Source organism: Bolinopsis microptera, chromosome 8 (genome assembly GCF_026151205.1).
Source record: "Bolinopsis microptera isolate Bmic1 chromosome 8, MBARI_Bmic_1.0, whole genome shotgun sequence".
Taxonomy (NCBI): Eukaryota; Metazoa; Ctenophora; class Tentaculata; order Lobata; family Bolinopsidae; genus Bolinopsis; species Bolinopsis microptera.
The window spans coordinates 16,790,597-16,815,262 of record NC_087079.1 but is presented as its reverse complement, the minus strand read 5'-3'; the positions used below and the strand labels follow the sequence as shown (position 1 = coordinate 16,815,262).

General features: G+C 41.4%; 3 protein-coding genes across 3 annotated transcripts; 1 reads left to right on the top strand and 2 right to left on the bottom strand.

The window, feature by feature from the left end:
* The first annotated feature begins 1,505 nt into the window (after positions 1–1,505).
* Positions 1,506–24,574, top strand: LOC134819380 (U4/U6 small nuclear ribonucleoprotein Prp4-like). The gene is made up of 10 exons (XM_063829317.1): positions 1,506–1,702; positions 1,851–1,960; positions 2,109–2,208; positions 2,390–2,533; positions 2,861–3,017; positions 22,268–22,415; positions 22,581–22,725; positions 22,903–23,001; positions 23,397–23,722; positions 24,086–24,574. The coding sequence occupies exons 1-10, from the start codon at positions 1,507–1,509 to the stop codon at positions 24,236–24,238; spliced, it is 1,578 nt and encodes a 525-aa protein (XP_063685387.1). The 5' UTR covers position 1,506; the 3' UTR covers positions 24,239–24,574.
* Positions 3,134–6,515, bottom strand: LOC134819375 (voltage-dependent calcium channel subunit alpha-2/delta-1-like). The gene is made up of 2 exons (XM_063829307.1): positions 6,378–6,515; positions 3,134–6,223 (listed from the first exon to the last, which is right to left on the bottom strand). Exons 1-2 carry the CDS (start codon positions 6,486–6,488, stop codon positions 3,317–3,319), a joined length of 3,018 nt encoding a protein of 1,005 aa, XP_063685377.1. The 5' UTR covers positions 6,489–6,515; the 3' UTR covers positions 3,134–3,316.
* Positions 10,250–21,542, bottom strand: LOC134819376 (uncharacterized). Its single transcript, XM_063829308.1, has 3 exons — positions 21,375–21,542; positions 13,974–14,093; positions 10,250–13,125 (listed from the first exon to the last, which is right to left on the bottom strand). Exons 2-3 carry the CDS (start codon positions 14,085–14,087, stop codon positions 10,507–10,509), a joined length of 2,733 nt encoding a protein of 910 aa, XP_063685378.1. The 5' UTR covers positions 14,088–14,093; positions 21,375–21,542; the 3' UTR covers positions 10,250–10,506.
* Positions 24,575–24,666: the final 92 nt, after the last annotated feature.

Genomic DNA, 24,666 nt, shown 5'->3' with positions numbered 1-24,666 from the left:
CTGGAGCTGGGGCAGGAACACACGTTAGTGGAGGAGTTAGGGTCCTGGAGTTGGGGCAGGAACACACGTTAGTGGAGGAGTTAGAGTCCTGGAGCTGGGGCAGGAACACACGTTAGTGGAGGAGTTAGGGTCCTGGAGTTGGGGCAGGAACACACGTTAGTGGAGGAGTTAGAGTCCTGGAGCTGGGGCAGGAACACACGTTAGTGGAGGAGTTAGGGTCCTGGAGCTGGGGCAGGAACACACGTTAGTGGAGGAGTTAGGGTCCTGGAGCTGGGGCAGGAACACACGTTAGTGGAGGAGTTAGGGTCCTGGAGCTGGGGCAGGAACACACGTTAGTGGAGGAGTTAGAGTCCTGGAGCTGGGGCAGGAACACACGTTAGTGGAGGAGTTAGAGTCCTGGAGTTGGGGCAGGAACACACGTTAGTGGAGGAGTTAGGGTCCTGGAGTTGGGGCAGGAACACACGTTAGTGGAGGAGCTGGAGTCCTGGAGCTGGGGCAGGAACACACGTTAGTGGAGGAGTTAGAGTCCTGGAGCTGGGGCAGGAACACACGTTAGTGGAGGAGTTAGGGTCCTGGAGCTGGGGCAGGAACACACGTTAGTGGAGGAGTTAGGGTCCTGGAGCTGGGACAGGAACACACGTTAGTGGAGGAGTTAGGGTCCTGGAGTTGGGGCAGGAACACACGTTAGTGGAGGAGCTGGAGTCCTGGAGCTGGGACAGGAACACACGTTAGTGGAGGAGTTAGAGTCCTGGAGCTGGGGCAGGAACACACGTTAGTGGAGGAGTTAGAGTCCTGGAGCTGGGGCAGGAACACACGTTAGTGGAAGAGTTAGGGTCCTGGAGCTGGGGCAGGAACACACGTTAGTGGAGGAGTTAGGGTCCTGGAGCTGGGGCAGGAACACACGTTAGTGGAGGAGCTGGAGTCCTGGAGCTGGGGCAGGAACACACGTTAGTGGAGGAGCTGGAGTCACAGAGTTACAATGCCTGTGGAAAGCAAGACGTGAGCTCGTCTGGTGTCAGAACGCGATCTTTCTCTCTAGATGTAGACGCTGTGGCCTTCAGTTTTCGCACCGAAAAGGACGTTCTCTCGCCCAAACGGCTAGATTCGGCCGAAAGCCCGTCTCGGTAACGGTAATCTTGTGCCGTTCGAGGAGATTTAGAGGTGTAGGCAAACAAGTAGTTTCGTTATGAAACGCTTTCTTAGCAAGTGCTGCCGTCAGTCGCTTCGTGCACCGCTCGTGCTTCAAGTAATGGCTCTAATCTGAAATTTTGCTATTTTATGCTCTTTTTTCTGTGATCGTGAAATTAGCCATGTTTTACTACCGTCTTTCTTAATTTATTGAAGTTACTTTTATATGACCATCATTTGTCTTAATGCGAACATCAAAATCCAATCATGATCATACTAAAGATGCTCAATTTCTGAGATAAAACATTGTTATTAGACGATTTATACCCATGTTTCTGCTGATCATGTTAAATCTTACCGAATGTTTTGCCAGTAGCCATGTCAGATTCGGACGATGACGAACGAGTCACTAAGCTCAACTTCAAGAAGGACAGGATACACTTTGGGTCGTTGGAGGAAAGCAAAACAGTCCTCGATGCTCCAGCTCCAAAACCAGCTGCTGAGGAAGGGGAGCCGATGGTAGAGTTCTCTACGGAGAAAAGTGATACCGAGAGTGATGATTCTGGGGAGGAGGGTAAGTTTTTATTGCTTCCTTTCTGAGTGCTGTAAAATGTGAGTATTAAGTTTTTCTGTCAAAATTGCCATAAATTATATAATGCTGTGTACAATGTGCATGACGTGATCAAATGATTTACTTTTTCAGCATTTACATTCCCTTTCAGACATGTCGGGGGTACAAACCCTGGTAGACGAGCACCAAGCCGAGTTGTGGGAGGAACTAGCTAAGAAGAAAGCTGCTAGGAACATTGCTGTACCTACTGAGGACATACGGGTAAACAGCCCTTCATCTACTCAATTTCTAGATATTTTAAACCTAATTTCAACAGATCTTGTTAATCTGGTCCAATTACTGTCAAAGTTGACTAACGTCAAGGCTCAAAATAAGTTTATATTTTGAAAACTCACTTTGCGTTGTGCAGGTGAAAGCAATGTTGAGGGAGATGGAGGAACCAATTTGTTTGTTTGGAGAAGGCCCATACGAGAGGAGAGAACGACTTAAACAATTACTTGTCGCAGCCGGTAATTAACATAATTAATTAAATTACATTAACATCCGGTTTTATTTTTCATCACAAACTATCAAGGAGCCAGGTTAAATGAAAGCTGATAATTTTTGATGTTTATTTTCATTAAATGAACCTATGAAAGGTTCAGTAAAATTAAAAGAGCAATTTAAATTATAACCCTCCTCCCCCACCAGGCAAGTTGTCAGGAGTAACAACTCACAAAGATCTAGTGGCTGAACAAGAGATGCAAGAAGATGGAGATGACGGGGAGGAGAAACCAGAGGTTTGGTACCACGAGGGGACTGGGTCACTCAAACGAGCCAGATTCTTCATTGCTGGTTGGTACTCTTTAACTTAAGTAATTACTAATTAGTAATACTTACTTTAACTTACCTTATACTATAAGTCTTCAGTAGCTTAAAGTTATGTTGTAGTTTGATGCACCTTATAACTTTATTAGAATTTATTATATTTTACACGTATGTATTACGTTTTCATCCTTTTCAATTTGTGGATTCTTGACGTTTGAAAAATAATTAAGGGTAAGCTCCATTATATAGAACCCAAATCAAGTTCGGACGGTGATTTTCCAACCTATACTCACCCACTACATCCCCATTCCCCCCCCCCCCCCCCCCCCCACTCACCCACTACATCCCCCGCAGAATATTCAATACCACGTTCCAAGAAACGGCTCCAGCTAGCTCGGGAGTGGCAAGGAAAACCCGCCACCGTCAAACACTCCGAAAAACAGGACATCCACAAGTTTGTCCACACTCTCAACAACGAATGTTCCCAGATTGGTGATACCCGCCCTCTCAGGTACAAAAGATATATTTGGGTTTTTAAATAGATTTTCACGCAGCGACATGGTTCGACTGTTTTTAAATCAATTAAAATTGAATAGAGTTTTCAATATTTTACCGAAAACAACCTTTGGTTAAATCGAGCTCTTTCGGTAAAATACTTATAGATTATCAACAGTTTATGTATTGTTCAAGCAGTCCTCACCAATTTCTAATTTAGCTTCCGAACAAACAAACATATCCCTTAACGTAATAAATGATTAAAAATAAAATCAATAGAACTTATAATAACATGTTCAACTGAAAAATAGTACATTAGAAAGTGGGTTTGGGGGTTATTCCATCACAAGTTTCATCATCAGACAGACCACCAAGTGTGACGTCATCATCACCAAGTGTGACGTCATCGTAACACAAATCCTCATTAAGCGACCCCTCAGAACCCTTTAAATCATCATGACAATCGGAGACCCTCACCACAGGACCTAGTCTTGACTGGGGAACCTGCCTGCAATTACAGTTCGGATTGTCTCTTTTAATGGTCAGAACAAGGAGTAAGTTAGTGTTCGGAACATGTTGTATGGCGTACCTCTCCGTACAGTGAGTTTCTTTGTCTCTCGGACAAAAGTTATACTCATCCCCCCTGTAATTGCTGACTGTGAAGTTCCGCTCGTAAGCGTAAATGGTCCGGCAGCATTGTTCTACCATTTTGGTCTCAGGCATTATGAATGAAAAGGCTTCTCTTATCAAAGAAAGAGAACTCACGGCAACAGCCACAGCGGAAGAGATAAATTTCGCTATTAGCTGTACAATGAACAAAGATAGTCTCTGACCCTCTGATTTAAACTCAACTTCCTTTGTACATAGACAATCTTTAAAAGTCTTCTTAATAAAGTAGCCGTGTTTAACGAGGATATCAAACAAGGCACTGTTAACATCCCCAAAGAACGCCACCTCATTTGACAGGGAAGAGTGCACTATGTAACCCTTGTGGTCCAGTAAATACAACTGATAGTTTTCATTATCCAGGCTAAACTCTTCCTGCAGTTTATCTATAACCGCTGAAAATCGAGGGTACTTAAGTGCGACACCCATAACTGATACAACTATCCGGTTACTTTGGTTACTCTGGTTACTTTGTTTATCTCCCCTGGCTACAGTGTATCCCTCCTTGTAATTGATGTTTACACTCTTACTAAGGTGCATACTGTTCTTGATGGGTCGAGTCACTAACAGAGTACCAGTTGGGAACTTTTTAGGGTCTGCACTGAACTCCAAGTACTCGGGAACCTTGTTAGGAACCGCGTTCCTGTAGTAAGACAGATTGCTCCACAGTACTCCGTTTCTGGAAAGTAGAAAGTTTCCCCTGGTGAATGTTTGTTTGTTGGCGTCTTCAAGTTTCTTCCACGAGTTGACCGTAGTTCTAGCCACGACCACGTCTCGGACTATGGGGAGAACGTACTTCTGGTGGTCGGGACAATTTCTCCGGAGTGTTTCCGTTTTAAGCCATCCTTCTCCGCACGCTTCAAAGGCAAACATGGACACTCGCTCCTCTTTGAAGTTAAATGGGTGTAGCGTTTTCTCTATGGGTCGTATAAACAACGTTTCCCCATAGTTGTCGTAAATAATTTCGTCCGCAGTTTCGATCTCTTTTTTAATCTTATTTATTGATACATTGTAGGCATCATTCTCAGGCACGACAAGTTGAAACTTCAACTGACCGATTGTACCGTCTATAGTCTCTTCTATCACAGGAAATTGTATTTTTGTTATCGGGGAACTCTCCATAATCTCGGAGGGATACAGAATTTCACCAGATTCAACACTGGCTTGAGCTAACGTAGGCACTATATCAGATGAAATCAGTCTAGGATGGTTGATAACTTTACCGTTTGGCAAAGAAATTATCCCATAGGCCAGACCACCAGCCTCAAGACTGAAGTCTGAAACGAACTCATCCAACAAAATCTCTGTTCCCAGTACACCCTGCAAGATATTTGCTGTTCCCGTCTTGTTGAACAGAGGATAAGAAACTATCATGCTCTTTTTGTTGTAAAATGTCACGATAGGATTTGACCACCGAGGTGAAACAGCCTCAATGTTCCCGACAGAACGAGAGCACACCGTATCAAAGAACATGTCTGCCGCCTTGAAATAGTCCCCTATCCTGTTAACAAACACGAAGCGTCCCCCAACCTGACATGTCATCTCCCGGAGATTCTGGTTCGGGCCAAACGAGCTGGGGCTGGAAAAATTCAACACTAGTAGACTCAGCTTTAAACGTTTCAGTGTTTCTTGCACTTTTTTGAGGTCGAAGTCTATCTTGCCATCGGTGAAGAGGATGATCATTTTCTTACAGGTTTTGTCCCTGTCTGATTTTGCAAAGAAAGACTTCTCCAATTTTAGCAGAGCGTCATTGAACAACCCCGGTTGTGTAGCTTCAATCCGGTCTAGCTCCACCAACATGGCGCTTTTTACTGAGGCGTTAGCCGGTAGAGGCTCCATCCCATAACACTCTTTAAGAGGAACTGTTTCGTTATTGAAGAGGAAAACATTGAACCTGTGGTTAGCAGGTATGAGTTTAATTATCAACCTAGCAATCCCCTTTATAGTCTTCAGAGGTCTCCCATACAGAGACCCACTCCTATCAATCACTAAGGCAATATCATGTTTAGAACTAGCCGCTTGTAGAAACCAAGACTGATGTCTAACATCGTACATGTCATACTGCTGGGGCCACACGGTGCCCGGGTAGAAGCGCAGCACACTGTTAACGGTACCTATAAAGTAGCCGTTGGAGGGAGGGAGGTTGATATCCACCAGGTTCTCTGTCCAGAAGATATCGTTGTTGGTGGCGTTGTCGGTTGTTTTGACAATGGGTAGGAAAACGTCACTTGACCGGTGGTATGGATAGTACCACTGGTAGGGAGTCGTGAAACCTTCCTTACCCTTCCTCCGAAAGTCGCTGTCGTTATAACTCGGCTCGGCTGTGCTTTTCACATACTGCGATATTTTGTTTTCCAAGACCTCTGCCCTTTGCAGTAAGCTCCGTCGTCGTGCTTTTGTTATATTGTTAGTTCGGTTACTGATTTGGTAGAGAATGTTTCTCCAGTGGGTGTCCTCAAACAGGCTGACAGTTTTCTGTATCTCTGAGTAGCTCTTGTCCAGCGTGGAGAAAGCGGTCGCGTTCTCGTGGAACATCTGCAACGTACAGTTGATGCTCTGAAAATTAGTTGATTAACGTATTATTGGGGAATAATGTAAAATGAAATAATGGGAAGTGGATAAAGTGAAATGCTGAAAATTGCACCAGTATTACAGATAGCTATTAGTAATAGTAAATTATAACTATTATATGTGTACCACAAGGTCTTACCTTAACAAATTCGTTGACGTTATTTTGGAAATCCTTGTTAGCAAAAGACCCGTGAAAATGATATGTGAACATCATCCAACCAAACAGAGAGAGAAACTGCATCATCATCATCTTATGAGCATGAAAATAGTCGATCGTCAGACTAAACATGGGAAATGAGTTAGTAGGAACGGAGAAAAAGAGGGTGTGTTAAGGGAAATGAGTTAGTAGGAACGGAGAAAAAGAGGGTGTGTTAAGGGAAATGAGTTAGTAGGAACGGAGAAAAAGAGGGTGTGTTAAGGGAAATGAGTTAGTAGGAACGGAGAAAAAGAGGGTGTGTTAAGGGAAATGAGTTAGTAGGAACGGAGAAAAAGAGGGTGTGTTAAGGGAAATGAGTTAGTAGGAACGGAGAAAAAGAGGGTGTGTTAAGGGAAATGAGTTAGTAGGAACGGAGAAAAAGAGGGTGTGTTAAGGGAAATGAGTTAGTAGGAACGGAGAAAAAGAGGGTGTGTTAAGGGAAATGAGTTAGTAGGAACGGAGAAAAAGAGGGTGTGTTAAGGGAAATGAGTTAGTAGGAACGGAGAAAAAGAGGGTGTGTTAAGGGAAATGAGTTAGTAGGAACGGAGAAAAAGAGGGTGTGTTTAGGGAAATGAGTTAGTAGGAACGGAGAAAAAGAGGGTGTGTTAAGGGAAACGAGTTAGTAGGAACGGAGAAAAAGAGGGTGTGTTAAGGGAAATGAGTTAGTAGGAACGGAGAAAAAGAGGGTGTGTTAAGGGAAATGAGTTAGTAGGAACGGAGAAAAAGAGGGTGTGTTAAGGGAAATGAGTTAGTAGGAACGGAGAAAAAGAGGGTGTGTTTATGTTGAAGAAGGGAAATGAGTTAGTAGGAACGGAGAAAAAGAGGGTGTGTTAAGGGAAATGAGTTAGTAGGAACGGAGAAAAAGAGGGTGTGTTAAGGGAAATGAGTTAGTAGGAACGGAGAAAAAGAGGGTGTGTTAAGGGAAATGAGTTAGTAGGAACGGAGAAAAAGAGGGTGTGTTAAGGGAAATGAGTTAGTAGGAACGGAGAAAAAGAGGGTGTGTTAAGGGAAATGAGTTAGTAGGAACGGAGAAAAAGAGGGTGTGTTAAGGGAAATGAGTTAGTAGGAACGGAGAAAAAGAGGGTGTGTTAAGGGAAATGAGTTAGTAGGAACGGAGAAAAAGAGGGTGTGTTAAGGGAAATGAGTTAGTAGGAACGGAGAAAAAGAGGGTGTGTTAAGGGAAATGAGTTAGTAGGAACGGAGAAAAAGAGGGTGTGTTAAGGGAAATGAGTTAGTAGGAACGGAGAAAAAGAGGGTGTGTTAAGGGAAATGAGTTAGTAGGAACGGAGAAAAAGAGGGTGTGTTAAGGGAAATGAGTTAGTAGGAACGGAGAAAAAGAGGGTGTGTTAAGGGAAATGAGTTAGTAGGAACGGAGAAAAAGAGGGTGTGTTAAGGGAAATGAGTTAGTAGGAACGGAGAAAAAGAGGGTGTGTTAAGGGAAATGAGTTAGTAGGAACGGAGAAAAAGAGGGTGTGTTAAGGGAAATGAGTTAGTAGGAACGGAGAAAAAGAGGGTGTGTTAAGGGAAATGAGTTAGTAGGAACGGAGAAAAAGAGGGTGTGTTAAGGGAAATGAGTTAGTAGGAACGGAGAAAAAGAGGGTGTGTTAAGGGAAATGAGTTAGTAGGAACGGAGAAAAAGAGGGTGTGTTTATGTTGAAGAAGGGAAATGAGTTAGTAGGAACGGAGAAAAAGAGGGTGTGTTTATGTTAAACGTTCGGACAAAAGGAAAAACGGTTGAGGTTTAGTCGTATCCCTCATTAGCTACAGAGTTAACATATGCAACATATGTAAAAGTAGCTGTATAAACATAAACGGGTTTTGTAAACCCCCTAAATCGCATAAAATACCAAAACTCAGGACCACATAAAAGACAAGTTGCCATCTTTCCCCTTTGTAATAGTTTGCTAACACGTGAGTCGTGAAATGTGGTCACGTGAGTCGTGAAATGTGGTCACGTGCCTTTAAAATACCACACGTGCCCAGCTTGGAGCTTTGTTAGGAAACTGGTGAACAATGGTCAAGGATGACAATCGAATCCTAATGTACCCCTGGGTGTCACGTATTATATCATACTTTGAACAGAGTTTATACCCACGTCACCGATATAATACCCTTGTTCACGTTATATTTTGTGACCTATAACACAATTAAGCAAGTGAATAGCCGGCACAGCATATTATAATAGAGAATATTACAAGGTAAGCAGCCTGAATTGTGCTGGCTAAGAAGAAGAATAACCCACCAGCAAATGTACCCACGAAATGGCGTCAATGATACGCTAAGCGAGGGTTGGTGCAGGCCACAAGATGGCAGCTCACTTGATAATTGATACTATTAGGCACATGGACTGGGTAGTACTTCCAAGCCAGCTACCGCTCCAGGTCCGTTGTCATAGATCTTTGGCTAATTACCGGCTTAATTGACCGCTATTATCAGTTTAATCCCGCACAAAGGTATGTTATACAGGTGGTCGGCGGGTGGTAATTTGGGTGACACGTGCGCGCGCGCAAGTTCCAGGCCTGTCAGAAAGTCAACATCCAGGATATTATAATCTTTATCATACAAGGTTTGCCGGATAGAAAATACAAAGATTGCTCTTCCCAAGCTATATTTAGCAGTTAAGCTTAATCACGACATACAATTATATCGATATAATTACAAAGATTGCTAAATTTGGGGTTTGATCGAAGTTGAGATGATTTTATGCACACAGGAGTTCACCGAAACTCGTCTTTGAAATAGTTACGAATCGTTGAAATATTCGCAAATTTGTGCTCTGTTCATATCTCAACAGAACTTACCTAACAATTATCTACTAAACGATACTGCAATAGTCTCAAAGACTCTTTCTCCATGTACCTATGAATCTATTTAAATTGTGTACAAAATATTCAGAGTCTCCACAAGAAAGCAGCTTTGACACTGACACTGCAGTGTAGATTTTAGATCGCCTACTTAGAATGAGAATGCACCTGAATCGAGACTGGTTTAACCTTGGACAAATGGTCCCTAATTGGCGCTTTGGCGGCATTTAGATTACGGGACCAAATCAGTGAGTCTCCTGGTGGCTCACACCGCAGTATGATTTAGACAGTGTAGTTTAACTTTAGACGTGGTTCATTAAGATGACGTGGTTCAATCCTGTAGAACTGCTGAGACTCGAGAGAGAGAAAGAGACAAATACAATATGAAAGCAGACACACGCCGAAACTATTCAGTGTATTTTCTTGATCGATGTGCTATACAGTGAAGAGTGTAATTATAAATCTTTGGTTAAAGTTTCATTCATAAAGATAATCAATCACAATTCATTGAGTCCCCTGACGCGCTCTCGTTTACAGGATGTAGTTTTAGAGTATTCTCAATGATAAGACAATTCCATGACAAGACTGATAGAGAATGTATTAAGATAAAATTGAGATTTGTTGGATATACCAATTATCTAGAGAGATAATAATGTTCACTCTAAAATTTTACTTTTCAACTGAAAATGTCAACTCAAAACCACAAAAACATCTTAAATTGCAACTCGGATCGCATCCATTATACATATCATAACGTAGGATAAGCAGTAAGCCCTCCTCTCCATAGCAATGGAAACAATTTTCTCAGCCAACTCGACCCAACCGCTCTGATATTATTACTGGCACGGTGGAGGGTCCTGGTCATTTCACTCAATGTTTGATCTTGAGAAAGCTACGTATCTGTTATGGCTCACACTAGACACCTTTGTAAACTTCCTTGCTTCTACTCTATGAAGTGGAAGTAGTAAAATCATGTTTTAAACTGTTATAAAATGTAAAACCACAAATCTACTGCTCCTCTACCTCCTCTTCAAGGTCACTACAGTGGTTACTACTGGTTACTATAGTGGTTACTACTGGTTACTATAGTGGTTACTACTGGTTACTATGAATCTACTGCTCCTCTACCTCCTCTTCAAGGTCACTACAAACTTTCTCCATCAAGTCCTCCTGGTGATGCTTCTCATCGTAGATGAGGTCCTTGTTGAGGGAGGTCGCCACGGAAGAGTCCTGCAACTCACAATACTCTAACCCTTCCACTTTCCAGCCTATTCTGGGAAATGGTAGCGGACATTTACAGGTGGAGTCGTCTTCTCTGATGAAGACCATGAGTGTGTTTGTGTCTGGACTGGTAGCACTGCGTATTGTCCGGTGCAGGCAGTCTCGTTCGTCCTCTCACACGAGTACTTGTCCTGGTGGAAGTCTGACACAGCAAAGTTTCTTTCGTAGGCAAAGATTTGTCGACGGCAGTTTTTCACAATTTTGGCTTCAGGCATAATGAAGGCCAGCCCTCGACCGACCATCATTAGAGAATTAATGATTACAGATAATATTAAAGAAAAAGCTTTTGTAGCAAAGTCCATCACGAACAGAGAAATCTTATGCCCTGCAGATTTCTCTCCGATCTGAGTACAGATCCTATCATAGAAGGTCCTGTTACTGTAGTATTCTTCCTTTACCAGTATTCCAAACACTGCACTGTTCACCTCTCCGAAAAATATGGATTCAGCCGTTTCGTTTTGTGAGTAGAGAACATATCCTTTATGGTCCAGAAGATATGTGGTCCAGTTTTCATCCAGGCTCAAACCATCGATCAATTGCTTAATTTTGGCGGAAATAATGGTATTATCAATCCGCGCTCCCAAAACAGCCAGTACCAGTTGATCCACCTCGGATCCTCCAGTTTCATCTGTAGTTATACTTCTTGAGAGATGTATTGGTTTTCCGTACGGTCTTGTCACCAAAAGAGTTTCTGCTGTAAACTTATCGGGATCTGCGCTAAACTCCAAATAATCAGCAATGTTCTTGGCTATACCCCTCCTATAGTCTGTTATGTTAACCGTACTCCATAATAAACCGTTACTGGTTATTAGAAAGTTACCAAGTTTGTGGGCTGATTCGTCGTTTCCTTCCCATTTGTTGAATACTGATTTGGTGATGATGAGATCTTGAGCTAAGGAAAGCAACCTGGGATCAGCGCATGATCCGAGATCTCTGACGCACTGTATTACAGCGTCCTTGTTCATGGTTTGTTCATCTGTGAAAGGTCTAATGAACAAATTATCGTTGTTAAGATTTCCGAGCCTCCCTTGGCCTTCTAGATTTTTAGTGTCCATCGTAACTTTAACAGCATCGTTTGCTGGAATAACTAGTTGATACTTCACCTGATCGATTGTTCCGTCGATTATCCGTTCTATGATTTTAGGTCCTATCTTAGTGATCGGGGAGTCAGTGAGGTATTGCATGGGGTAGAGCACTTCCGACATCTCTTCAACTTCGACTTGAGCTAACGTGGGAACAATTTCAGAGGACAATAGCCTAGGGTGGTTTATGACTTTCCCATTTCGCAAAGAAATAATCCCGTACGCCAGGCTCCCTGCGTCTAAATCAAAGTTGGACGTGAAATCATCCAACAAAATATCTGTTCCAAGTACGCCTTGGAGTAAGTGTAAATTGGTTGTTTCATTTTTCTTAAAAACAGGAGAGGTCAGAATGATGCTCTTCCTTGTTTCTCTGGCGTTATAATATGTGACAGTAGGTTGGGACCATCTAACCTGTCCTTCCACGGCAGATATATCAGTCACTGAGCGAGCGGCGACGGTGTCAAAGAACATATCGACCACAGCGAACCAGTCTCCAATGTTTTTTACAAAAACGTAGTGTCCTCCTGCCTCACACGTCATCTTCTGCAGACCCTTATTAGGCCCCGGGGATACGGGACTTGCAAAGTCCAGCACCAGAAGCTTCAGGGACATGTCCTTCACCCTTTCTTTCAGCTCCTCTACATCAAACTCCATCATTCCATCCGTAAACAGGATGGCCATCCGCTTGTTCTGCTCACCTTCTGTTTCGAACGTCGAGTTAAAGAAATGTTCCTTAACATTTTGCAGCGCCACATTTAAATCGCTCCTATTTGCCGCCTCGAAATCCTTCATTCCGGCGATGAAAGCACTTTTGACGGTCTCGTCCGCTTGCAATGGTCCCTTCCCAAAGCAGCTCTTCAGTTCTGTAAACTTGTTGTTGAAGAGAAAAACGTTAAAACGGTAGTTTGATGGAATGAGTTTGATGAGATGTTTTGCGAATTTCATTATTGAATCAAGCGTTATTCCGTATACTGAACCGCTTCTATCGATCATCAGTGCGATATCGTGTTTAGAACTTGCAGCATCAAGGAACCACGGCTGCAGTCTACTGTCGTACATGTCGTGCTTTCTGGGCCAGGTTTGTTCCGGTGAGAATCTCAGCACTGCATGGGTAGTTCCGATAAAATATCTGTCAGCCGAGTCCTGGAGTTCCGTAACTGAAGCAAAGGCATCATCGGTCCAATCCACGTCGTTTTGTGTTCCGTTCAAGTTGGTTTTGACGACCGGAACAAAAACTTCGATCGGATGACCGGGTTCATGGTACCACTGCAAGTAGGTAGTTATGTTTCTTTTGCCATCTTCTTTTTTGGTGGCATGGGCGCCCACTTTGGTCACTATGTCCAAGAGATTGTCCTTTCTCTTCTGGGTGACACTGTCTACATGCTTGCTCATACCAGATATGATATTATCCCAGTGTGCATCCTCGAATGGGGCTGCACTCACTTTTACTTGAGCGTAGCTTCCTTTCAACAATTTGTAAGAGGTGTTTTTCTCGTGGATATCAGACAGTGTCTCACTGAGATCCTGAAACGAACACTAATGAGTTCAATTAAACAGTATGTTAGATAGAACAATCAAAATTAATTGTTTTATACTAAAGATGAGATGATATGGTTTTAAATGACTTTTATTATTAATTAATTGGCAATTTGGTAATCTAGCTAGGCACACTTGGGGCACAAAATTGTATTTCCTGGGGCACACTTGGGGCACAAAGTTACTTGGGGCAGATACAGTTTGGGACCAGCTGGGGCACACTTGGGGCAAAAATGACTAAGGTAAACAATCTTCTGGTGTAATAATATGTAACAATGTATACGTAATTTTTAACTTAATTAAAATTAACCTCATTCCTGAATACCAATACAACCAATACATTAATAAAATTATACATTCAACTATTCAGGATAATACTCTTCTCATAAGCTTAGGGATTTCGCTATTAAAGGCTCTTCTCACAGATGAGTCCGACAGTAACCAAATAGTGGTTACCATCGACCCATGTATCCTTCATTCAAGTCCTGTTGTTCGACCTTCTAGGCCTAACACTGCCCCCCGGTCCTAAAGTTGTTTAATGTATTGGTATTCAGGAATTAGGTTAATTTTAATTAAGTTAAAAATTACGTATACATTGTTACTTATTATTACACCAGAAGATTGTTTACCTTAGTCATTTTTACCCCAAGCGTGCCCCAGCTGGTCCCCAACTGTATCTGCCCCAAGTGTGCCCCAAGTGTGCCCCAAGTAACTTTTTGCCCCAAGTGTGCCCAAGGAAATACAATTTTGTGCCCCAACTGTGCCCCAAGTGTGCCTAGCTAGATTACCAAATTGCCAATTAATTAATTAATTAAATCTGGATATTTTGAACTAACCTGAACAAATGTCTTAATTTTATTAATTTTTCCCTTTTTGAGTAGTTGGTAAACAGTAGTTTGAGAGTCTCCTAGCTGCAGAACCAACCCACATGTTAGTAACAATCTATACATTATACCCTGAAATGAACGATGGAGCTGATAATGTGATAGATTTCTGTAACGTGACACGTTAAAAATCATTCGAAATTTATCTGAGCGGACAGTCCAAAGATTTGAAGTGAAAATAAATATGCCCTTTAAAATGTGCATGATTTATTATGTCCAATTACACGTATGACCACGTTACGCAATATGCATGATAGGGCCTGTCGTGATATCATGGATCGCTTAGGTTCCACCAGGATCTGGTAGTCCTCATAATTCTGCGGCCTCTATGTATCGTCATCTCGTACAACTCTTTAAGAATCTTAGAGATTTGGCATGTGAAAATTTGCAGCCTTCCAGACATTGATTGGGTTAACGAGGTGTCGTACGTCACCTCAAGATCGGGTGACAGGGGGCTGACCAGGCCAGAACCCAATTGATTGGGTCTGAGGTCACGTGATTATGAGCCTGAAGTCCAGACCTTGTTCTCCATTTCCCGCTCATTGGACCAGGTGAGCTTGCATGCTTGTGAATGTGGGTGTAAGTACAGCTGTACTGTAGTTTATACCTAATTAACCCCTATAGAAACCGAAAATTTATTTTCTGGCAGAAAGCTAGAAATTTACCAAAATATCGACATTGTTATAAATTTATTTTGATGACCATTCCTGACCTAAAATTGGGGGGGGGGGGGGGGGGGGGGGGGGGGGGGGGGTGTAACCCAAAAAAACCCAACTCCTACCCAAGAAAAGGTAATACTGGGATTGGGTTTTTTTGGGTTTTTTTGGGTTTTTTAAACAAAATTTAATCAAAATTCTAGCCATTTCATTTGTTGTATTGAATGTGAATTATTTCCCACTGAGTCTTACCTACGTGTTGTTCTCATGTCTTAACTTAATAGATAGTTTACAATTTTACATAGTATATAAGTGTGTTTATAATAAAATTATGTTATCATGATAGCAAAGAGGATGTCTAGTTCATCGAGATATAATCCATATGAATGCAGAAAGTGTGAAAATGCAGTCCACGTTTAGGGCCATCCAAAACATTCTACTGTAACATCCGTCTATTCTTTTCAAAGATTCTGTCATTGTCCACGTTTCCGTTCCATACAGGAAGATTGATTCAACTGTAGCCTTGAAACAGACGGATCTTTAAATCTCGGCGCAAATTGGACCTCCATATAGCCTTCATTTTGTGGTAGGCAGCCCATGCCTTGGCCTTGCGTACCCTAAAGTCGTGCTCCGTTGTACTTGTCCAGGCTCCTAGGTAGAAAAAATCCTCAACTTCCTCTAAGGCATGTCCGTCCTTAGAAGTTATTGTGTGTGGCTCCTCTTCTACTAAATTAACAGTAAGATGCTTGGTTTTAGACAAAAGAGATTTTCTGCCTCCTCATCAGATGAGGCTTCTGTATGACTGTAGCATGTGATGACAGTGAGCCTGCGCCTTCCATTGAAAGACATGGTGAGGATCCTTGCGCTGTAAGATTTTATAAGACTTAAATAGCCTCATATGCTGTCCTCGTCAAGATGACTCCTACTCTCCCATTAGAAGCGCCAGCTGCGTTTCTCCACGCAGATGAGGTCACTAGATGATTCCCTTTGTTCATCTTTTCTATCCTGGTAGGCTCAGAATGCACTACATGTTCTTGCAGGCCAAGGATGTGCAGCTTGCTTCGAGAACATAGTTCTGCAAGTTTGATGCGTTTGTGCTGTTCTCTGGCTGTTCTTATGTTAAATGTGCTAACCTTAGCAGTCCTTTTACATGATACAATACAATTGTTGTTCATATTTTGTTGATGTTTTCTTGTTTGACTTTCTGTTGAAATAGGTTGTCGTGTTGTGGAGACCGAGTCATCAGCTTCTGTAATAGCAGCGTAATTACCCCGGCAACCACTTCCACTAGAAAAATAAGGGGCTTTAACCCTTAAGCTGTTGATAAACTTCATCTTGACTTTTCAGTTGGCTCACAATCCTGTGCAGTCCCCTGCACATTGGCAGTGGATTGTGTTCTTAACTCTTGCGCCACTAAAAGGTTAAGGGCATCCGCTTGAACAATAGCCATCTTTTACTCTCACCATAATATCTTGGATATCTTGAGCATGTAATTGCACGAACATACAAGACAAATGTGACACTTCCTTTTTCTACCCAACAGCATCAGTTGTAATCCTTACCCAATCGTCACCTGCTCAAGTGTGGGACTGTCCGATTTTATCCCAAAGCATAAGGAGGTTAGAGTGAGAACAGAGCCACACTTTAGCGGGGACTAACCCTTCCCCTGACTACCTCGTTACCCGGTACCCCGGGCATAGGGAGCCGTATCCTGACTACCAGAGTGTGGTCCAGTCTAGCTGCGTCATAGTAGACTAGGTTGAACAGGGTAACAGCCAACACCTTTTTAGTTACTGTGCAATCCACAGTAAAGATTTACGAGTCTCAAAGCCTCTTGTAGACCAAGAGTTAAGGAGTCAATAGATCAAATTTTTGAACTTCCGGGGCTCAATGTCTCCCGTCGACCGTCCTGCCTTTAGCCTGGACCCCCTGTCCAGTATCCAGTCTTCACCACGCGGAGGTAGTGGCTTTCATCATGCTGTCCGATGAGTGTCTGGAAGAGGGCACCAGCAGGATACCCCTTTTCAAAGTTCTGGGAGCCTCACATCAGACCAGGGCTTCCACCCAGCTTCTATCCAGCGGTGACGCCTTGGGCCACCTAAGCTTCACACAACCATTGAAAGACCACCTGCCTACTTGTAAAAATTTTGATGATGCGATTATTACAGTCGAGGGTCTGATGCTGTACATTCTCAATGCAACAGCTGACAACAGTTATCAACACTTTATGCCCTGGCTGTTTACATCCGATGCCTGCGAGCAAACTTTGTGCTTTCCTGCGCATAGGCCTCCATGCAGGCATTAGAACTAATCTGTGTTCTAAGGATATGTTGGTTGGCATGGGCAAATCAAACCGTTCCCTCGAGCTTGATGCACTCTGCAAAAGTTTGATCCCTGTAACAGTTGCCCACTCTCGCAACAAGCTTGTTATACCGCATCCGAAAGCAGAGAAACTATTTAGAGGTAAAGATACTTCAATCCCAAGATTGTTACAAGCTATAAAGAAGGGAGTCTCAATGGGTAGAGAACTCCTTCAAGAACACTGTAACTTTGAAGGAGAGGCTTTCCAACCATCTTCTGACGGAGCAGAGAGTGACGAAGCGGAAACAGATGATGAAGAAGAGGAAGTGGAGGATATTGACTCATCAGAGGAATGGGCGAAAATAGTAACTGTGTATGGTGATGCTCTGCATCATGATACGGCTGTTGAGGTTAACCTCAATGGAGGGCGAGATCGAATGCCATCCGAGTCAAGATTTTAGCGACTCCAGGGCCATAAACAAGCGAAGATATCACTTAATATCACATGTGATCATGCAGCTGATCATGATGGTAACTGCAAGATTCTTTCAGTTGGAGATAGAGCATGGTTTCTCGTTAAGCGGATGATCAGGAAAACGGAAACAGAGATCGTGAAGGTGAGAAGAAAGGCTTTATTCCTCTCGTACCGGTTGCGGTCAGGGTGGAGGTCATCAGTGAGTTGCGTCCCTACTAACTCAATTTGCCATGGCCATCGAAGTGAGCATTACATATGGCTGATATCATATCTGGATGGCCAACTTCTTCTGAGCACATCAGTGAATAAAATACTGCTTTTGGGTGATATTTAAGCGATTATATCTATTGTAATGTTGTAGTGATGAACCACAACAGTGATGTTGTACTGATAATTGTTTTGCTAGGTGCCTACATGATTTTATTTCCTTTAAATGAAAAATTTGTAAAAAACCCAAAAAAACCCAACTCCTACCCTGAAAAAGGTCATACTGGGATTGGGTTTTTTTGGGTTTTTTTGGGTTACACCCCCCCCCCCCCCCCCCCCCCCCCCCCCAAAATTGCACGAGAAATCGATTAAACTTGGTTTCAGGACTCAACAATGCTTCTTTATGCCTTAAAATCCATGTTTTATCGATACAATCAACATTATGATCCTGTTGATTAATTAGTAACAGGTACCTAACAAATACGCAGAAACAACCATCAGACCTACATTGCATTCCTAACGGGTCGATTTCGAGTGACCAATAATCGTCGTGATGATACGTCATGTGTTCCTGATCATCATCAGCAATCAAGAGACAGGAGCGGCGGTAGCTTTAAATCAATGGTTTACGTTATTTTTGTGAATTCGACCCCTGTTGAAACAGTTATCTCACTTTGTAACTGCATATGTATCGAGGATAGCTTTACAAATAAGAGTATCAGTAAATAAAATTGCCACAAGTGTTTCTTTCACTCACTTTCGATAAGACACATTGGAAATTCTTACTTCCATAAGATTCGGAATTTTTTTAAACGCCGAAGTATATCGGAATTTTATAAAATTTAATCACACTTATCAACCTTTGAACGGTTAATCGAACACAATGATTTTCAAGCTTGTCAACGCTGAAAATAACATTTTAACTACATGCAAAGTTTTCTAACCAATTTTGAGTTTTGATCATTTATATCTACTATGTAAATAAAACACTTTCTATAATTACTCACGTTCAAGTTGCATGACCAATGACAAAAATGCTTATTCTACTGATGCTTATTCTATTCTACTGATTCACGGTCCTTGGAAACTTTTATTACTCGTTAACTGACCTGAGGTTTGTAATACTCACTCCCATTCTATATTTAAGTAATTTCCGGACAGTAAATTTATTTATGCGTCGTAATATTGTTATGATGAATCTGTTAAAAGGACGGGGAACTGCTCTTTTCAGGCAAGAATAACTGTTCAATGTAGTTACAATATTATATTTATGTCAAAATTCGTAATAATGTTACGAATACATGAAATGAACATGAAATACTTGGTATGCAGCGGTTATAAATATTAAATAGGAATAATGATGTGAAGTATGTCGGGGTGTAAGGTAGTTTAATGTAGACAATCGACTGTCTGTGAAGTACAAAATACACTACACTGTACACACCCACATTGTTATAATGTACAAGGGAGGAGGGGGGCTCATGTTGTTTTTGTCCGTTTAACAGATTTGAGTACAAACAAAATAGAAATGGCAACTTTGCTCTTTGCAGCCGGATTCATTTGATTGATATAATATGGCTAATTCGTAATTTTTGAACGTTCAGGACGGGGAATAGCAAGTGGTATAATGAACTACTTGGAAGAGAAAAATGTAAAACTCTTCAATGTAAAGGTTCTTTTCTGGTGTTAGATCATGTTAACATTTTCAATTCCCGAATGTTTCCGTCTACAAAACGATTACAATTCTAGTTAGGAAGACATAGAAAATGTTTTTATGGATAATTGTTTGCCTAATATCGAAGTTAATTTAACATCTTTAGTCATTGGTCATGCAATTTGAACGTGAGTAATTATAGAAAGTGTTTTATTTACATAGTAGATATAAATGATCAAAACTTAAAATTGGTTAGACAACTTTGTATGTAGTTAAAATGTAATTTTCAGGGTTGACAAGCTTGAAAATCATTGTGTTCGATTAACCGTTCAAAGGTTGATAAGTGTGATTAAATTTTATAAAATTCCGATATACTTCGGCGTTTAAAAAAATTCCGAATCTTATGGAAGTAAGAATTTCCAATGTGTCTTGCTCACCTGGTCCAATGAGCGGGAAATGGAGAACAAGGTCTGGTGACGTCATAGTCACGTGACTTCAGGCTCATAGTCACGTGACTTCAGACCCAATCAATTGGGTTCTGGCCTGGTCAGCCCCCTGTCACCCGATCTTGAGGTGACGTACGACACCTCGTTAACCCAATCAATGTCTGGAAGACTGCAAATTTTCACATGCCAAATCCCTAAGATTCTTAAAGAGTTGTACGAGATGGCGATACATAGAGGCCGCAGAATTATGAGGACTACCAGATCCTGGTGGAACCTAAGCGATCCATGATATCACGACAGGCCCTATATGCATGATGACCTACCTATTCTTTAAAGCCAGTATAAACTAAAGGCGTCCGAAAACATAGGAGATTACACTCAAATCCCCGACGTGATGATATGATTGGTCTTCAACAATATAAATTGCCAGCTAGGCTATTACTCCAATACTAACGGTTGCATGTATTGTGACGTCAAGAAACCACTTATACAATTTAGAGGGTCATGATTTTCTTATCAGGCTTTCAAAATTTTATTCACCGCGACCATCTTTTGTTTTAAATTGTGAATTATGTCTAATTCTATAACCGTCATTCGAAGAATAAGTGGTTTTTTCTTTTCAACTTTGAGAACAGAAGATGCATTCAGGCCAATATATGCTATGGTTGTCTATATTTTTGGGAAATGGCGGTTGAAAATTGCGTTAACGCACCCCTCCAATTATCCGTACCTCTATACCATTTTCCTTTTTTAGAGAATCATGATCTGCAACCTTACCTTCAAGATTCCCGGCCCCTTTTATAAGATGTTTGGGTCGGGGTGTTGTGATTGTCAAGTACCAAAATATGTACCAAAATCGGGGCAAAATGATCGCAGATTGGAAGTTAAACGAAGGCTATAATATGTTAGCTACAAGTTAACAGAAAGATATTAATATTCATGCGAGTTTAACATGCTTACAATTACATGAGCGATAACGCCAATATTATGCTACACCTTGTTACTCTGGCTAAGTGTGTCAAATTTCTTGAAATGAAAAGACTCCACATGGAACCAATGTAACTTTTTGGTAAAAAGCTCTTGCCAGCAGCCAAACGTGGCTGAGTGGCCTAGTGGTTAGAGCTTCCGCCTTCTGTACAGAAGGTTCAGGGTTCGAATCCCAGTTTCACTCAGTCTAGGGAGTAGCTAAGGATTCATTGGATCTATGCGATCTCCTCGGTCGACTCAGCCGAATGATAGGAAACTTGATTGAGAGTTAAATGAGGAGGGGTGCCTGTGCCAAAAGATCAAAAATCTTAGGATACTCCTTCAGAGCATCTACAATGTAGTGTACTGTAAAACAAGGGCGGTCGAACTATTCGATGACCCTGTAGAGGAATCTACGAAATTTACAAATTATGCAAATTATTACGTTGCCTGGCCTGACACTTGCCGTCGATATTTAACGAAACCGCCACGATTTCCCAATCTTAACAAATAGCAAAATCTATTATATAAAGATTTCATAATCCGGTCCCGTATTATAAGACATCATGCTTCTCACCAAAAAAAACTAAAGTAATGGAAAAATGTGCAAGTGCACAGAAAATGAAATGAAAGAATATTGGTTCCTACTTGTTCTAACTGTGAATCCTCTTCTTCATTCTCACATTATACACCCTCAAACATCCGTCACATATCACAAGTCTTTGTTTGAAACACGAGAAAAACAATCAATTGAAAAGAGAAAGCGGCACAGTCAGCACATCATTATAAACACTTTATAAACACACCTGACTACACCTGACTACAATGACACTATTATTATTATTTCTTAAATCCCACCAGACAGGCTACATCCACGATACCACAGGAAAAGCTTGTGAATATATTCAGTCCGACAATTAACTTTTCCAATCTCGAGAACATGGCAAACAAAAGGACGAACCCGGTGGTCAAACCTCGATTAGCTGAACAAAAGGGTGTCGGGAATGAGATGGCATAAACGCTATTAAACTTCTTTTGGAGACAGAGAAATTACAGTGCGATTGTATTGGGGTCGGATATACCGATAATACCATCACATTAATGACGTGCATGAAACGATGCCTGGATCACTATTGTGTCACGCTAGACCTGTAGAAACCATGAGTAAAGCAAAACCGGGTTTACTGGGTCTAAATCTAGAGTCTGCAGGGGCTAGTGCTGCATTATTCAGGCTATTCTTTAAGTTTAGTGCTTATCTTAATCTTGCATTTGGTCTCAACCATTGTGTTACCCACTCGAGCGAACAAGCGTAAGCTCGAGTGGGTTCGCTGATTGTTGAATATACATGAGTAAATGTTTCAAGATTAGCTGGCTTATTGTCTTCACATTGAAATATTTGAATAGTGAAAGTTTCAAAAGCAGACATTTAAGGATAATCTGACTTAATTCTACAATCATTGAAGAAACATTCTCGTGCAGGAATGTAACACAATTACTAGTCAAGCAGTAAAAATGTGTTGATAATACCCCTTTATTTTCAGTTACTGTAACATTTCACCCTGTTCTGGTTACCTAGCAACGGGATCTTGGTCTGGTTTAGTGAAACTGTGGAGGCTACCTAGCTGCAATCCTGTCGCAACACTTACAGGACATAATGGTAGAATTGGAGCTGTGACTTTTAGTCCTCAGGTTGGATTAATTTACATTTTCATACGCCGTCTATTAATGGAATTCTATATTTTAAAGTAGATAAAACTGATCGAAATCCCTTCCTATGAATTAACATATCCCACTACACATGACATTTACCGCACGTGACATTTACCCCACGTGACATTTACACTTAATTTCCAGGCTGGTCTAGCTGACAACGTAGCGTGTCTGTCCTCGTGCGACTCAGATGGCGTTGTCAACTTGTGGTCCATGTCCTCAACTCGACCTGTGGCTAATCTCCCTGGTCACGGCTGCAGGGTCGCCAGACTTAACTATCATCCTTCAGGTACTGTCTAAACTTACTTATTTTACTGTTCAGTTAGTTGAATTTGTGTAATGTTTTATGAGGTTCTCCTTGTAAAATTATTAAACAGTTTGAGTGTGCCAATGTTATCAGCAGATAATGCACCAAGCCATTGATTACAGAACATCGCATCCAATAATTCCAAAATCTGTTTGTCAGGAAGGTTTCTGGGAACGGCGTGTTACGACCACTCCTGGAGATTCTGGGACCTGGAATCATCAACTGAAATCCTCCATCAAGAAGGGCACAGTGGGCCAGGTAAGACAACTGTTGGTTTAACATCAACAGTTATTTTTAAATTCTGTTTAAAGTTTCCAACCAATAAAAGTAATACAGTAAAACCCCGATTTACCGCGGAGATTGGATTTGGGGGAAAGGAAACATCCGCGGTAAATTAGGGGTTGCGGTAAATTGGGGCGCCTTATATCGAGGAAACTGTATTTACATTTTTATTATCTTATATCGGCTCATATTATTTCACTCGCCCAAAAATTATCACGTGTCTTGAGTTTTTACGGTTTGCAGTCGAAGAAAACGGTTTTACATAACTAACCGTAACCCCAGCCCAAACCCTTACCATAACCTTGAAGCTAACCATAAAAATCGAATTTTAACTGTTTTTTTTTAAGATATAAAAATTCGTTCTCACCCAGTGTACAGTATCTCATTCCACCGAGACGGGTCCCTCCTAGCGACCGGAGGACTGGACTCCTACTGCCGGGTCTGGGACCTCAGGACGGGCCGGGCAGTCCTCTTCCTTGAGGGACACCTGAAATCAGTTCTGAGTTGTGATTTCGCTCCAGACGGTTATCATCTGGGGACTGGTTCTGAGGATAACAGCTGTAAAATCTGGGATCTGAGGCAGCACAAGAGTATTTACAGTATTCCGGCTCATAATAATATGGTTACTTACTGCAAGTTCGCTGGCACACCTAATAATAGTATGTTGTTGACTGCTAGCTACGATTCTACTGCCAAGGTTTGTTCCGGGCGTTAGTTGGCGGTTTTTTAAGGTTTTCTTTGATGTTTCACTATATATATATATATATATATTACTGTACTATGTTATAATTATTATTGATATACTTTAAAACTGCTGGAGCCAGGGGAAGCCCTTGCTTAATGCTCACTGGGTATAACCTGTATTAATTAAAATGTCAATAGTTGTATACAATGATATTGTGTGTGATTGCTTGTATACAGAACATTACTTCGTAATTTAATCTTTTAGCTAATTTATAACTAATTTATAATTAATCACTAACTAATTCATAATTAATCACTAACTAATTACTGACTAATCACTAACTAATTTCTAGTTAATCACTAACTAACATTCCAGGTGTGGTCACACAAAGGGTGGATGCCACTGAAGAGTCTGACCGGACACGACAACAAGGTCATGTGCGTGGACTGTAGTTGGGACAAGAAGTACATTGTCACCGCTAGCTATGACAGAACATTCAAACTGTGGACTAATAAGAGTATTAGTTGATGATTGCGATGAAATATTTTAAATTTTATGAGATTCATATTCGTGTCATGTGCGAATATTTTAATCTTAGTCTTGGAAATGGAAGAATATGTCATTTCGCATATTTTATTCCAAATGAACCATTTGGGTGGTCGATCGAGTAATCAGGTAAGAATCGACGAAAAGGTGCTGACATATTAATGATCCCTGAGTATTGGAACTGGGAAGCAAGCCGTTAACTCTAGTTCTTCTCATTGTTATCTTCTTTCTGCTTCAAATATTTCTACGCTCACAGAGTGGATTATATAACTTTCAATATTTTTATGTTTTTGATTATTTTAAGTTTACCAGAAATCAGAGGTTGGCGTTTTAATCATTTACGAGGCCATAACATTGAATATAGTATTGATAAACTATGTTCACCCTTGATAGTTCAGACACACACTGCG